This window comes from Trachurus trachurus, assembly GCF_905171665.1.
Source record: "Trachurus trachurus genome assembly, chromosome: 17".
NCBI classification, from domain to species: Eukaryota; Metazoa; Chordata; class Actinopteri; order Carangiformes; family Carangidae; genus Trachurus; species Trachurus trachurus.
Genome location: NC_139900.1, coordinates 19,357,450 through 19,373,043, shown reverse-complemented (window position 1 = coordinate 19,373,043; position 15,594 = coordinate 19,357,450). Strand labels below are relative to the sequence as shown.

General features: G+C 40.6%; 1 protein-coding gene across 1 annotated transcript; it reads right to left on the bottom strand.

Moving 5' to 3' along the window:
• Positions 1-1,465: 1,465 nt before the first annotated feature.
• LOC311000699 (myosin-7-like) lies at positions 1,466-15,036 on the bottom strand. Its single transcript, XM_083991472.1, has 39 exons — positions 15,004-15,036; positions 14,732-14,773; positions 14,200-14,408; positions 13,946-14,089; positions 13,697-13,853; positions 13,586-13,613; positions 13,403-13,508; positions 13,219-13,311; positions 13,070-13,133; positions 12,885-12,983; positions 12,669-12,772; positions 12,450-12,588; positions 11,618-11,736; positions 11,375-11,524; positions 11,096-11,266; positions 10,700-11,009; positions 9,699-9,778; positions 7,848-8,053; positions 7,609-7,732; positions 7,330-7,466; positions 6,889-7,144; positions 6,560-6,802; positions 6,298-6,474; positions 6,062-6,207; positions 5,875-5,965; positions 5,370-5,759; positions 5,118-5,244; positions 4,919-5,037; positions 4,639-4,835; positions 4,371-4,554; positions 4,101-4,266; positions 3,517-3,641; positions 3,120-3,428; positions 2,837-3,040; positions 2,450-2,746; positions 2,227-2,331; positions 2,036-2,131; positions 1,735-1,869; positions 1,466-1,560 (listed from the first exon to the last, which is right to left on the bottom strand). Exons 3-39 carry the CDS (start codon positions 14,398-14,400, stop codon positions 1,540-1,542), a joined length of 5,820 nt encoding a protein of 1,939 aa, XP_083847598.1. The 5' UTR covers positions 14,401-14,408; positions 14,732-14,773; positions 15,004-15,036; the 3' UTR covers positions 1,466-1,539.
• Between the last annotated feature and the right edge of the window lie 558 nt (positions 15,037-15,594).

Here is a 15,594-nt window from a genome sequence, read left to right as displayed (position 1 = left end):
GAAATGTTATAAGTTGCATTTAAATAATAAGTAACGAGGTTGGTCCATCATACAATGAAGTCCAATTTATATACTGTACATAAAAGCAAATTGTATACAGGTAGATGCAATGAGGTTGCTAAATTTCAGGTACTTGTTTTATTATGTCCAGATGTATTCAGTTCTTTTAGCTGTGGTGTTGCTGTACAAACTCAAAGTGCAATTTGTTCCAGAAATGTGTCAATATTTTTCCCAAATATGGCTGCAGTTTCTTGGTTGGTGAAACAGTTTATTACTGAGAATAGATATTTTATCAGGGATGTGGCTTACAGTACTTCATTTTTTTTTTGTCAATTTCAGTAACATTATCAGTTGTCAGGTAACTAAGTTATCTTGCATCTTTCAGTCCTGAGAAAAGATTAAATCATTCACTCTTTACTGAGTTAATTATTTACCAGTTGTCAAGTGACAAGTGTTTGTGAGCTGTTACAGGTTAATTGTTGTCCTTTAAACTAAACTTTAGTTAACTAAACTTTAAACTTCTTACCAACTGCAGTCAGGTGACAGATATGAAGTTTCTTTTCATAAGGCATTGGGCTACATGCTTTCAGAACTTAAGTGTTCCATGGATTCTCCAAATACAACTCAACTGTATAGCAGATTATTCACGTCATTTGCATACTGATTCTTCCGTTTTGTCCTTTGAGTTGTCACACCTCTATACCTTTCTAAGCACACTGAAATATGATGTGTGACCGCCCTCTGCTGATCATGTGTCTAAATAGCCCTTGCAACGTCAAATGTGAGTGAGGAGGAAACATATCAGGTGCACTAAGCAAATTATAACATGTATTGTTGGAAAAAAATGAGTTTTTCTATGTTCAACTAAAAGGGAGCCACAAAGCACAATGCATAAAGTAGGACTCGACCTCGAGTGAGCATGGTATGACATTATCTTCAACAACACTATTTAATTTAAAAAGCAAAACCAGTTGACTCAGTAATCAGTGTGTGACATACATATTAAACCGGAATCTATGAACATAAATAATTTAATGAATAGGATAGTTGATTCCCAGGATTAATTCTGTTTTAGCAGAACTGTTTGTCTGTTTCTTTCCTATATGATATTTAGCAAACATATAATAAGTATTGAATTGACTTGGTCATGGTAATTCACTCAGATGATGAGAGAATGATCAGTTCATTTGAATTATGCAAAACAAAAAAACCTAAACAGTTTTTCAAAAGAGTGTTTTCTCTGTGCTTTTCTTTGTTATTTTGCATTTCATTAATTTATTCTTTGTAATTAAAACATTGTAGTAATTTATTATATTAAAATTCAAATAGGAGTCTATTTCAGAGTTTCGGTCCTGTAATACTGTATGAATCACTTTTCACGTTTTCAAATGAAATGAAAGTTTTCAAATGAAATGAAAGTTTTCAAATGAAATGAAAGTTTTCAAATGCAAATTTAATTTTTTCTACTGAACAAACAACATGCTTAGGGAGGCACCACAAGCAGAAAGTGCCTCAAAGACCATAACTTCTGAGGGAACTTCACTCTTCATCATGTCCTTTCTGAAAATAAAGAAAGGAAATTCAACATAAATAGTGAGTTGTCAGTAGTGTCATTTTAACCTTTGCCATCTGGATACAGACCGGCCTGTTATGGGGTGTTCTTACAGCCAACATGGCTGGTAGAAGGGGTTTTGCAAATATTTTTAAACACATGTACACTATGTGTGTACCAACCTTGGTGCCCACATCACGGCTCTTGGCGCGCATCTTGTTGACCTGAGACTCAGCGATGTCAGCTCTCTCTTCAGCCTCGTCCAGCTCATGCTGCAGCTTGCGGAACTTGCCAAGATGCGTATTAGCCTGTTCCTCCTGTTGAAGTTAAATTAGATTACATAAACAAATTTGTTAATTTAAGATCTTCAAGTTCATGCTGAAGATTGTAGACGTAGTAGTTACCGTATGTATTACAGTAATCTACCCAAACACTACCACTTTTCAGTGGTCATGTGCAACTTTGGCAATTTATAGTACTTACAGCCTCCTCTGAAGTCCTCTTGTAGGACTTGACTTTCAGCTGCAGCTTGTCCACCAGATCTTGAAGACGTGCTAGATTTTTACGGTCTTCTTCAGTCTAAATTGGAAATATGAAAATAACATGAAATGAAAATGTATTTCTGAATATAATTTTCATGTCATATTTACATTTTTCTTTGGATCAGTTGTTACCTGATAAGTGAGCTCCTTTATACGCCTTTCGTACTTCCTTACTCCCTTTACAGCATCACTGGCTTTTCTCTGCTCACTTTCCACCTCACTTTCAAGTTCCCTGACCTGCAGGATGTAGCCACAGCAAATGTCAGCCAATAACACTGTGCATTTCAAAGAGCAGATATTTGTTTTGTGTACGTAAATACGGTAATGCCATTTGCCAAATATTTCAACCACTCACCCTGGCCTCGAGCTTCTGCACCTGCTTCTTGCCTCCCTTCATGGCGATCTGCTCAGCTTCATCCAGACGGTGCTGCAGGTCTTTGATGGTTTGTTCCATGTTCTTCTTCATACGCTCCAGGTGAGCGCTGGTGTCCTGCTCTTTCTTCAGCTCCTCTGCCATCATGGCAGCATCAGTGATGGCCTTCTTGGCCTTTTCCTCTGCATTTCTGGACTCCTGCACTGCATCTTCTACTTCTGTCTGAAGCTGGCTTGTGTCACCCTCCAGCTTCTTCTTTTGATTCAGCAGACTGGTGTTCTGGTTGAAGGCAACATTTAATGACAGGATTTCTCAGTAAGTTGACAATAAGCAGGAAGAATTGTGTCAGGTGAAATGACTACATCTTACCTGTGAGTGCAGTAGCTGCACCCTCTCACTAACATCCAGCAGCTCTTGCTCAGCAAGTTTGCGGCTTCTCTCAGTTTGCTCCAGAGCAGCCCTCAGTTCCTCCAGCTCAGACTGAAGCAGGTTGTTGCGTCTCTCAACAATGGCAATGTTTTCCTTCATGTCATCATGGGCTCTTATAGATTCATCAAGCTGAAGCTGAGCCTCCTTTAAGATGGGGGAAAAAACCTCAATGTAAGTAATGTTTGTAAAAGAAATAGGACCATATTTATATCTGCTGTCTTACTTTGAGATGCACATGAACAGATTTGAGTTGTTTCTGGGCCTCAGATGCCTGCCTATTGGCCTGGCTGAGTTGGATCTCCATCTCATTGAGGTCTCCCTCCATTTTCTTCTTCAGGCGCATGGCCTCATTCCTGCTGCGAGTCTCGGCCTCAAGGGAGCTCTGAAGAGTGTCCACAACTCTCTGTTGGTTTCTCTTTGCTTGCTCCATCTCTTCATCCTTCTCAGCCAGCTTGCGCTCAATGTCAGCTTTGACCTGATTGAATTCAAGCTGAACTCTGAGGATCTTCCCTTCCTCATGCTCCAGGGTGGCCTAGACAGAAAAAGACATTTTGTTTGAAGGGTTGTACCTGCTGCAGACAATTTAAGGTGCTTAAGTTTTTTCACAAGACACAACATACCTCAGCTTCCTCCAGAGCTGTTTGTATCTCTGACTTCTCTTGCTCCAACTGTTTTCGAATCTTCTCAAGCTCATGAATACTCTTTCCACCCTCACCAATTTGTTCAGTGAGGTCAGATATTTCCTCTGAGAAACCAAATGCAACATTGTCAATGGTTGGGTTATCAGATCAAATCCTTTAAAGGGACTACGAGGAGTTTGTATTTGTTTCTAAAAAAAAGTCTCATATTAATGTGGTTGAATCTATGTTACCCACACATAAATATATCGTTTTGTCTTTATCGTTATTTTGTTATTATTATTTAGTGGTTGGCTCGCCCAGCATTTCCTACTTAAGGTTTCGTCATGGGAATAACGCAGCCGGATCGCCGTGTTTGGTCGGAACTACGACGGTATCTGATCGTCTTGGAACCTCTGACTTTGATTCTTGATGAATGAAAACATTCTTGGCAAATGTTTTCGCTTTTGTCCGTCTTGTGCCAGTGTACCGTGCATGCGGAGGCTCATGGGAAATGTATTGTGGAAACACTTTGCTTTCGAAAACTCCTCATTGTCCCTTTAATAGGGATTTGGTGTTACCCTTACCCTGCAGATTCTTATTCTCTCTCTTCATGGTCTCCAGATGTTCAAGAGATTCTTCATAGGAGTTCTTCAGTTTAAAGAGCTCCGTGCTCAGAGACCTGGCCTCCTTCTGAGAACTCTCCAGTTCTGTTTGAGACTCCTCATACTTCTGTTTCCACTCAGACAAAACCTGCATTGAACAGAAAGACCAGCTAAGACCTGACACATTTGTGCTTATATGTCATTACTCTTAGATTGTTCATGGAAAAGAAAAATATTTTTTTTTAATTGTACCTTATCAAAGTTTCTTTGCTTCTTGTCCAGAGCAGCAGCAGCAGCATTTGACCTTTCCACATCAACCATGAGATCTTCAATCTCATTCTGCAGTCTGTGTTTGGTCTTCTCCAGAGAAGAACATTTAGCATTCACTGCTTCAACAGCCTCCTCAGCATCCTGCAGACGCTGAGCCAGCTTTTTCCTAAATTGTATTTGAATTGATTTAGCTTTTAATTGCTTTTGAAAGAATTCCACATTATTCAAGAAAAGGTTATGTTTTACTCACTTGGCCTCCTCTAGTTCCTCAGTCCTCTGGATGGCATCAGTTTCGTACTTTGTTCTCCACTGAGCCACCTCAGAGTTGGCCTTAGACATGCCACGCTGCAGTTCAGCCTTGGCCTCCTGTTCCTCCTCAAACTGCTCCCTGAGCAGGTCACAGTCATGACGAGAAGACTGCACTGCATGGGCTAATGCATTCTTGGCCTAAATCAAAAACATAGTTTAATGTTTCTCCTGTATTAATATTAAGTCTGTACAAAATGATGTCCAGTTTTCATGTTCTCCACCTTGATTTCCTCCTCCAGCTGTCTTTTGAGATCTTCAATTTGCTGAGTGTAGGACTGTTTTCCTCTGGTAAGTTGAGACACCAAGGAGTCTTTTTCCTCAAGCTGCCTCGAAAGCTCACCTAAGTTTGATTGATAAATATAATGAGCACTTTGTAATATCCATCAAAACAAAATCAAATCAAATAGATCTTCCACAAACCATTCTCAGTTTGAAGCTTTGCTTTCTGCATGGTGAAGTCATTGATGGTTCGTTGTCCCTCATCTGACTTTGTCTTGTATTCATTCATCTGGTCCTCCAGAGACCGGCACATTTTTTCCAAATTATTCTGAAAAGAAAAAGCAGTAAATCTTGTACATTTAGTAGTGCTTGAGAGGAATTCATGGGGGGATAAAATATCAACACATTTTACAATGATAGTTTTCACATCTTAAAAGCTAAAATGTTATTTACCTTAGCCTTTACAATCTGCTCCATATTTGAAACCACATCATCCAGTTCCAGTCTGAGCTCACTCTTCTCCTTCTCCAGTTTCTGCTTGACTCTCTGCAGGTTGTCAATCTGCTCCCCCAGGTCAGCCACACTGTCGGCCTGTTTCTTCCTGAGTGTGGCAGCGGTGGCTTCATGCTGCAGAGTGGCCTCTTCAAGGTCTCTGCGGAGTTTCTGGAACTCAGCCTCCCTCTTCTTGTTCATCTCAATTTGGGAAGCTGTTGCTCCACCAGCCTCCTCCAGCCTCTCACTGATCTCCTCCAGCTCCCTGGACAAGTCTGCTCTTTGCTTCTCCACCTTAGCTCGGGCAGCTCGCTCTGCCTCAAGCTCTTCTTCCAGCTCTTCAATGCGGGCCTAGACCAAAATCAAAGTCATTCCTTTTTCAATTTCATTGTAGTCATTGTGGTCATGACATTTTTTTTCCAGGTTGTAGCCTGCTCAGTTTACTTTACAATTTTTGAAATATTACCTGCAACTCCTTCAGTTTTTTCTGGAGCTGGGCACACATTGCTTGTTCATCTTCTATTTTCCCATTGAGTTGACTGATTTCAAAATCTTTCCTGTGGATGAAAAGAATTGAACATAACAGCTCATACATGGTTTAAAATGTATTTGTATCTTTTAAAGTGCACTTTTTTCTTTTTTTTTTTTTTTACTTTTTCAGCTTCTCTTCTAGTTGCTGCTTATCATTTTCCAGGTCCATGATGCTCTCTTGAGCCAACTTAAGGTCTCCCTCAAGCTTCCGTTTTGCTCTCTCAAGATCCATACGAACTTTCTTCTCTTGCTCCAGGGATCCTTCAAGCTGTGGATGGCAATGAATAGTTATTCCTTTTCAATTGTCATTTGTCATTTTTAAAATGTAAAATAGACACCTGCTTGTGTAAATTCTTACATCATCCACTTGCTGCTCCAGCTTGGTTTTAGCCTTGGTGAGTGTGTTGACTTTGTCTTCTTCACTCTGCAGGTCATCCAGTGTTTGCTGATGAGCTTCCTGTAAGGCTTTCTTTTCCTTGGTCAACTTGGCAATGATTTCATCCAGAGCAGCCATTTCTTCAGTCAGGTTCTTTACCTATTGCCAGAAAACATTTTCATCAGAAACACAGACTATATTTTGGACACAAATGATTTTTGATTGACATTAGTGTTTATAATACCTTGTTCTCAGTGGCATGCTTCTCTTTCTCCACTTTGGCCAGAGTTAACTCTAAGTCATCGATGTCCTTCTTTAACTCAGAGCACTCGTCCTCCAGCTTCCTCTTCTTAGCTGTCAGCTCAGCATTCATCTCCTCCTCATCCTCCAGTCTTTCTGTCAGCTCTTTAACTTTTGCCTCCTGCTGAATCTTGTTCTTGATCAACCCTTCACATCTTTCTTCAGCATCACCCAGATTATCTTGTTCCTGTTGTTGTTGAAAAGGCGCAGTATTAAATTGTGCAAGGCCTCTGGCCCTTTAAGGTAATTTGTAATTCTAACAGGTTTACATACAGTTTGCACTTGGAGCTGCAGGTCATTCTTCTCTTGGAGAAGAGAGACCATTTTTTCTTCAAGTTCCTTCCTGCGGGCTTCTGATTTTGCATAAGCCTCTTTCAGCTTCAAGAATTCTTCCTTCATGTTGGCCATCTCCTTCTCAGTCTCTGCTGACCTCAGCAGAGGTTTAATCTTGAAGTACATCTTCATCCAGGGCCAATTCTTGACCCCCATGAAAGCACGGACGTTCCACTGGATGACAAGTAGAGCATCCCTGTGGATAATGGATTGTTATTGTCTGTTGTATTTTCTAGGTTTACCCCGATTGTGCAAATGTTCTCAATTTACACACTCTTTTTGCAGAAGTTTTACTTGCTTGGTTTGTATGTCAGAAGCAGTGTATACAGTGTACAAATTAATTTGAATTTGACAAAGTTTGGATATGCTGTACGAAGTTACCTGCGTTCAACAATCTTTTGGAATTCAATTCTTGCCAACATGCCTCGTGACCGGGATTGAATGCCAGTGATAATAAGTGCTAGTCGATCATCTCGCATCTCCTCTAGCTGACCCAGCAGTCCGGCTTTGAAGAACACCTTTTTAATAAAAGTAGAATCTGCTTCACATGTCTTTGATTTAACTACTGACAATAGACAAATCAATGATTATTAATCTATCCCTCTAGATTATTATTAATCATATGTATTATGCAAAATGCACTTCTGAATATAGACAGACCTTGGTGTGTCCCAGTTTGTACTGTTCATGGTCGATGTCCAGAGAACCCAAGAGTTTCTCTGCAGCCTTCTTGTTGTCAATGAACTGCCCCTCAGGAATGGCATTAGGGTTCAAAATACGATATCTTTGACACAAAACACAAATTTTCCATGTAGTGTAGTGTCTTGTCAGCATTTTTTAAAAGACTATCATTGATTTACTTGATAATCATAAATGTTCTTTGTTCAACATATGCAAACCTCTGTTTGAAATCTCCGTATAGGATCCTGTTGGGGAAGCCCTTTCTGCAGATCCTGATGCCTTCCAGCACACCGTTACAGCGCAGCTGGTGCATCACCAGAGGATTCTCCATGGCCCCAGGAGTCTTGGTCTCATTGGGGATGAGGCAGCGCACAAAGTGAGGGTGAGTAGACCTCAAATTGGTCATCAGCTTGTTCAGGTTTTCCTGCAGGTTTTGAAACGCATAATTTTGAATAGCCCAGGGGAAATTGGAGATCTATCTTTCCTCTAGACCAGGGGTAGGCAACCTTTGTGACATGGAGTGCCAATTTGAAATTTTCTTGTCAATGAGTGTGCCACTACAATAAAACAATGTGACACAAAATACAAAAACAACATGCCCGACCCAGTTATGTTGTTTTTGTATGTGGATAGATAAAATCATTTAATATAGCCCACATCTAATCATATAATGAAGATATTTTCCCATTATTCACAACACTGCTTTTCAGAAACTTAGCCTATTATATTATATTGCAGTGGGAGGAAAATGCTGAAACAGAGACTACAGTGCATCCAGAATATCAGTCAGAATGAAACAGTCACAACATTTCACAGACCTGGCTGGACAATCTGGACACTGTGAGTGACAAACAAGCAGCCAATCATTTAACAGCTGTGTAGTTGGGTTGCAGCGTCACCGTCAGGTTTATTGATAACAGAACAGCTGGGGTGAGAACGTGAGGCTTTAGGAGAGGAGATTAAAAGAGGACGTCGGTACGGTAACGGTGCGTCTGGCCCGACAATAAAGCAGCGGTGGCGTTGACGCAACGTCAGGCCGCTCACCGTCACTGAAACGCTTGATTGAATCTCTGATTAAATACGCAGAGCCGCAGGCGTCTTGGCCGCCCCGCTGCAGCGACCCTGGGTTCGATTCCACCAGTGACGTGCGGTGACCACTAGGACAGGGGAGGCAGGCGATCACAGACAACGGGGGGGACGGGGGTATTCGGCAAATCAGCTTATCACGCAAGAAGCCACAACAAACAGGTTTTGCACAATGGTTTGCAAAATGTGTGCAACACCTTCTCATCACAATCCATGCCATCTAACGTTACAGTAACTTACACTGATCAGCTGTTATTAAAACACAACTCATCAATAACAGGATCGCGACAATGGACCAGGACCACCACTCACATTACACAACAAACCGAATTAATCCACATTCAAACCGAAGCAACAATAATGTTAACTGTACTCAACAAGCTGTTATTACAAGGTTTACGACAGACAAGGGCTGTGTGTGTGCCTGTGTAAGAAAGAGAGGGAGGGAGGGAGAGAGAGAAAGTAACTACGTATAACCTGCTAGCTGTTAGCTACCGTAGCTCAGGCGTCGGTCTCCCGTCAGGTAAAAGCTGCCGTTTATTCCTCAAATGAAGCTCGTTAAGTTGTTGAGCGTCTCCAGAACAGTTATCCATCACTGCTGTTGAATTAGCCGCTAAACTGCTGGACGCTAAAACCGAGGGAGCGTCTGTGTTTACAATTCATGAAAGCAACGTGAACGTACGTGCCGCTCACACTTAGTAGAGTAACGCCAAGGTCTCGCTCCAGCTGTCCTTTCAAAATAAAATGCGCAGATAGCCCAGGGGGGAAAAAAAACTCTGACTCGTGAGCTGGTAGCGGTGTGCCAGCGTGCCAATGATTATGCCGCAGCGTGCCAACCGTGGCACGCGTGCCTAGGGTTGCCGACCCCTGCTCTAGACTTTTTAATTTTACACAAAATAGGTGCATAATCATGTTCCATGTAAATTAGACCTGGAACAATATTTGGACATATGAATGAAAAAAAATGTATGCAAGTATCTTACCCTGTGCAAAGCTGATACAGTTTGGAAGGAAGATCCTTTCTTCTTGCTACCTTTGGCCTTGCCTCCTCCTCCTTCCTGAGCTAAATAAAAAAAACAATCAAATACTAAAGCCTGATTTATGCTTCTGCGTCGACTACGCGGACCCTACGCCGTAGCCTGACGTGCACCTCCAAAAAATCCTGACTACGCGTCACGTCGACACATCGCAACGCGAACCACAAGGACTGTGATTGGTCTGCTCAGAACATCAGTGTGGTAATTCACCCGTTCAGCCTCGACTGGTCAGACAGACCACCTCTGCAAACGTCTTCTCCGTCACCTGCGCTTCAACATTTGCAATAAAAGCGTTTGTTTTTCAGTTGCCACTGTTTACTGTGACCGGAAGCAACGCGTTCCCTCGTCGCAGAACTTCGAATGCTCAACGACGGCGTCGGGTCTACGCCGTAGGTCCACCGTCGCCGCGACGCAGAAGCAAAAACCAGGCTTAATTCAGTATATGAAGATGATAATCATAATGTTAGGACATTTCATGCATCATGTCTATACATTGTACACTTTTTGTGTGTTATGTATTGCAGCATAATCTTATTTGTCACTCAACCATAGACTGTATAGATTCTCAGAGACTCTGATGTTATTTTGACAGTGCCTGACTCCACCTAACACCCGGCTAATCCAAAAATCGGCAAAGAGGTGGGACATGTGTGGAGCTGTAACTCTGCCAATGTACAGTATGGCAAGCCTACACCCACCTTACACTCAAAGTGGCACATTCCCAGCTATGCATAACATAGGCCATAGCTTAAGTATAATTACATTTTGATTAGTTAAATAAAGATCAGGTTCTTCTTTGACAAGGAGTGGTTGAGACATTATGTACCATTGAATGGCACACAATAATAAAAGGATGTGCAGTGATACCACAAAATAACTTAAGGACAAAGGTGTGTTATTCATATGCCACTCTGTGAGACTGGGCTGATTAGTTAGTGTCACCATACCTGATTCAGCTCCAGCATAATTTGCAAAGAGGACAGAGAGAAGCTTGAGGTTAGACTTCTGGTACAATCCAACCACCGTCTCATTCAGTGGATCCTTGTTCTTCACCAGCCAGTTGTTGATATTATAATCAACAGTTCCGGCATAGTGAACCAGAGAGAAATGAGCCTCTGGTTTCCCTTTGACAATCCTGGGCTTCTGGAAGTTGTTGGATTTCCCCAGATGGTTGTCATAGAGCTTAGCTTTAAATGTGGAATCAGAGGCTTTTGGGAACATGCACTCCTCTTCAAGGATGGACATAATACCCATGGGCTGAGGAGATAAAATATGAGAGATTTAGAAAAAGACCACATTTTTATTAACTTTTTTTGTGTCTGTCTAATAGTCCATTATCTCACCTTTTCAATCAGGTCAATACAGGCCTGCAAATCCATACCAAAGTCAATGAAGACCCATTCAATGCCCTCTTTCTTGTACTCTTCCTGCTCCAGCACAAACATGTGGTGGTTGAAAAACTGTTGCAGTTTTTCATTGGTGAAGTTGATGCACAGCTGCTCAAAGGTGTTGAACTGTAATGACAAAGCAAGTTACCATTAACTCAGGAAATGCAATGAAACAAAAATGTTGAATAAATTAACATTACATTACCCCTACTACTACGATAACACTAAACTCACATCAAAGATCTCAAATCCAGCAATGTCCAGCACACCAATGAAGTACTGGCGGGGCTGCTTGGTGTCCAGGGTTTGGTTAATCTTGACCACCATCCAAAGAAACATCTTCTCATACACTGACTTTGACAGTGCACTAATAGCATAGTACACCTGAGAAAGAAAATTATTACTATCTTTGAAACTAAACTTTGAATATTTATTCAGTCAAACTATATTTTAATAAGGTCTTATTAAACTCTTTACCTGATCAACACTTTGTCCCTTGGTGACCCATTCATTTCCTACTTTGACTCTTGGGTGACAGAGACCTTTGATGAGGTCAGCAGAGTTCAGGCCCTGAAGATATGCGACTTTGTCAACATCTGAGAAAATTAGGACACATGTAAGTAACATGCATGCAGCAAGCCCTCTCATCAAGCTCTCTGAATAATCCTGTCTCCTGAAAAACACAAGTATTTGCAACACAAAAACTCTTTGGAGGATACATTACTGTGACAGGATTCCATTTACTGTAAAGCGGATATACTGTTAATTAAGATATTTGGCACTTTGCAAATACCTTGAAACTACCGTAAATATATTTGACACTTACAGGGATTTATATTTCCATTCACATGGTTGGTCAATGCAGCCTCAAAATGACATTAAATTTGACATTACCTGGTGTTAATGTAAAGCACAGGTATTCCAGATGACATGGTGCCAACTGCCCACACAATATCCTTCATTTGTTCACATTTTTTGTCTCATAACAACAAATGCAAAAGCTCGAAAGACCTTAAAACCAAGGTCAGAGGCTTGCTCTATGACAATGTTGTGTCCTGTATAGTATACCAACTTTCTTTATCATTCAGAATTCATTCATTCTCTAGGAGGAGTTTCTAAAGGTTTGACAAATAGTTAACGTTGGAGAGTAGTTTTAGTGAATCAGTTTGCTTATTGAATTCGCATTGGAAAGCCCTCAAAAAGGCTATTCATTTCCAAAGAGAATAGTATTGACCACTACAGTTTTAGTCAAGGTTATAGCCTTCTTTGGTGCTTGTCTCCTTGTAATACCCGTAACAGATTCTCTTACCTTCAGTGCCATCAGCCTCTGCCTGCTCCTCTCGCTGCTTCTGCTTAAACTTCATGTTGCCTTGATGCATGACAGCACCAACCAACTTGTAAATGCTGTTCTTCTCTTCTTGAGTGAAGCCCAGCACATCAAACGCATCCTAATAGAAAACCAATTTGTAATTTGGGTATTTTCTTACTTTGTGGTAAATTGATGGGTGGCTAAACATTTGTATCTCACATCAGTGGCCATCAGCTCGTCACGATCATCGATAGAAGTTACAGTTGTCTCTCCTTGGGAGATGAAGGCGTAATCATAGGGGTTGTTGGTGATGAGTAACATCTCTGAAAAGATAATTGGCAAAATAGCATGTTTTTTTAATGATACAATGCACACAATACAATGCATGCACTGGTGCAGTTCCAGCCATATGTCACACATATATCACATGCTTACCCAGGAGTTCAGGCTTTCTCTCAGACAAGATCTGGTAAAAAATGTGATAGTCCCTCTCAGCTTTGAGCTGGTAGGTCACACGAGATTTTTCCAGAAGGTCTGTTGGAGGCATGATATAGTACATAACCTAATTAAGGACAAGACCTTTAGCAAATTAAGGTATGTGTGGATTTAGTTATACTTACAAGTCTCAATGTCAGCAGAGGCCAGTTTTCCTCGGTTGTCAAAATGAATTCTGATAAATTTACCCTAAAAGGAAAAGAAGTTGTATTTCTAGTATGAAATATCAACTGTCAGAATAATGATAGTGAAGTGGCCAGTCCCAGACACTCACAAATCTAGAGGAGTTGTCATTCCTGATGGTTTTGGCATTACCAAAGGCCTCCAGAGCAGGGTTACACTGGATGATTTGATCCTCCAGGGTTCCCTGATTTTGTTAAATAATGACAAAACTTCAGGTTCCCTGTTAATTTGGGAAAAGTAAGTATTAAGAAATACATACTGTATATAATACAAACCTTTCTCTCAGCAGCTGCATCTTTTTTCGTTGGAGCAGCTGCGATGCTGGCAAAGTACTGAATGACACGCTTGGTGTTGACAGTCTTTCCAGCACCGGATTCTCCACTGAGTAGAGGAGACAGAAAATGTTATGCCAGAACCCATGACCTCTAAATACTAAAGAGATGTTGACTGTGACTTACGTGATAAGGACTGACTGGTTTTCTCTGTCTGTCATTAAGAGAATTAAAATTAGCATACGGTAGCTTCTGAATTATATATTTTATAATGAGCTGGATAAAAGGATTAAGTACCTGACAACATGTACTGATAGGCGTTGTCAGAGATGGAGAAGATATGAGGAGGAGCTTCAGTCCTCTTCTTTCCTCTGTAGGCAACAACCACTTCTTGGTTGTAGACTGGCAGCCACTTGTAGGGGTTGACAGTCACACAGAACAGCCCAGAGTAGGTCTGTCATAGTAAGAGAAGAGTTAAAATAATATGTTTCTTCTTAATAAGGATACAGGAAGCATATTAACAGATGCTGTAAATGGCTTTCTTACGTATATCATCCATGCTGCGTAACGCTCTTTGAGGTTGAACAGCACAGCGGGCTCATGGAGGAAGGTGAACATTGCCATGTCTTCAATTTTATCAAACTTAGGCGGGTTTTGAGGGTGGCAATCACAGTCTTTTACTGTCACAGTCTACAAAAGACAATTATGCATTTTACAGTTGGAGATCAAAGTCAAACCAGTTGCCTTTCTCTCTAGAACTATGATCATCAGCTTTCATCCAAAGATTAATTTTTATCTACCTTTCCAAATTCAGTCTCAACGGTGACTTTGTCACCATCTCGAGTGGAGATGATAGCTTTGACGTACTCAACCTCAGGGTCAGTTACAAAGCACGCCCTCTTGATGTCGAATGGACGAGTTTGGGCTTCTAGACGCTCCATATCTGTCTTCCGAAGAAAAGGCGCAGCCGGCCCAAATTCTGCCATTTGAGCATCCCCCATTTTTTAACCTTTCAAGAATAAAACATATTTTTCAGTCGATCCACGTGTGACTCAGAAATGATGAAACAAATTAGATGATCAACCTGGAAAGAACATAACAGATAACTAACCCTAAATGAATGTGTCCAGCAGTAGATTTATAAACAGAGGAATTTTTTACATGAGGGGAAATTGGCTGACCCAGGTCTTTGACTATACAACTATATCAAAATGGCAGGATTAGGTTTTTCTAAATTTTTGAAATTGTTCCCGCTATGTATGAAACAGAGAAGCAAGAATCTTAAATTGCTCTATTCCATAATAGAAAATTTGCTGTAGCTTTGGATTTTACCTGAGGTGTTGCGTTTGACTTCACAGGAAACTGGGATCTGTGCTATTTATATCAAGCAGACAGAAGCAAAGCAAATATATTATTGTATCATTAAAGTAGTAAAACAACACGCAGCAACACAATGAATCCTCTCACTAAACTATCACTAACTACCTACAACTAACCCCTGTTTAGGTTACTTGAGAATAATTTTAACATCTTAAATGCTATACAAAATTGAATGCACTAATGTACAATGTATCTGTTCCTGACTCGACCGGGGCTTTTCTTACCGTTGACCGTCAACCTTTGTCAAGTGAAATGATGGATCCAGTGGCTGACACCACGCTCCCTCCCCATTAATAAAGGTTGTTAGTCAACCAAATATGGGGATGAATATCAGAGAAATGGCATCCAGGTTGCCTGTCACAAAAAGCATTCTCCAAATTGGGTAGAGCCTAGTGCTGCTATTTGTTGCTGTCACCTTGTGAACAAGGCCAGATTGGACCATGACAAAGAAAGGGGGAGGCAGGAAGTGAGGGAACAAGGGCAGGCTACAGTCCTTTAAGTAATTTGATTATGTGCCAGTAGGCTATTTTAAATAAAGTCGGAAATAAAATTAACCGAGTGGCTTTTTGCTTACCTAAATATATTAAATTGGTTGTTTTGTTTATTATACTTAAAAAAAAAACATAACTTAAATGTCTTAAAATGTTTTGTCTTCACATTTAATATCTCGGAAAAGTAATCACTTATTAGAATACTAATACTTATATCAGATCTACTGTTATTTATCTTTATGTGTGTTTCTTTCAGGGCAGACTTATTTATCATAGACTGTGCCTGTACATTCTGAAATTATATATATATATATATATATATAT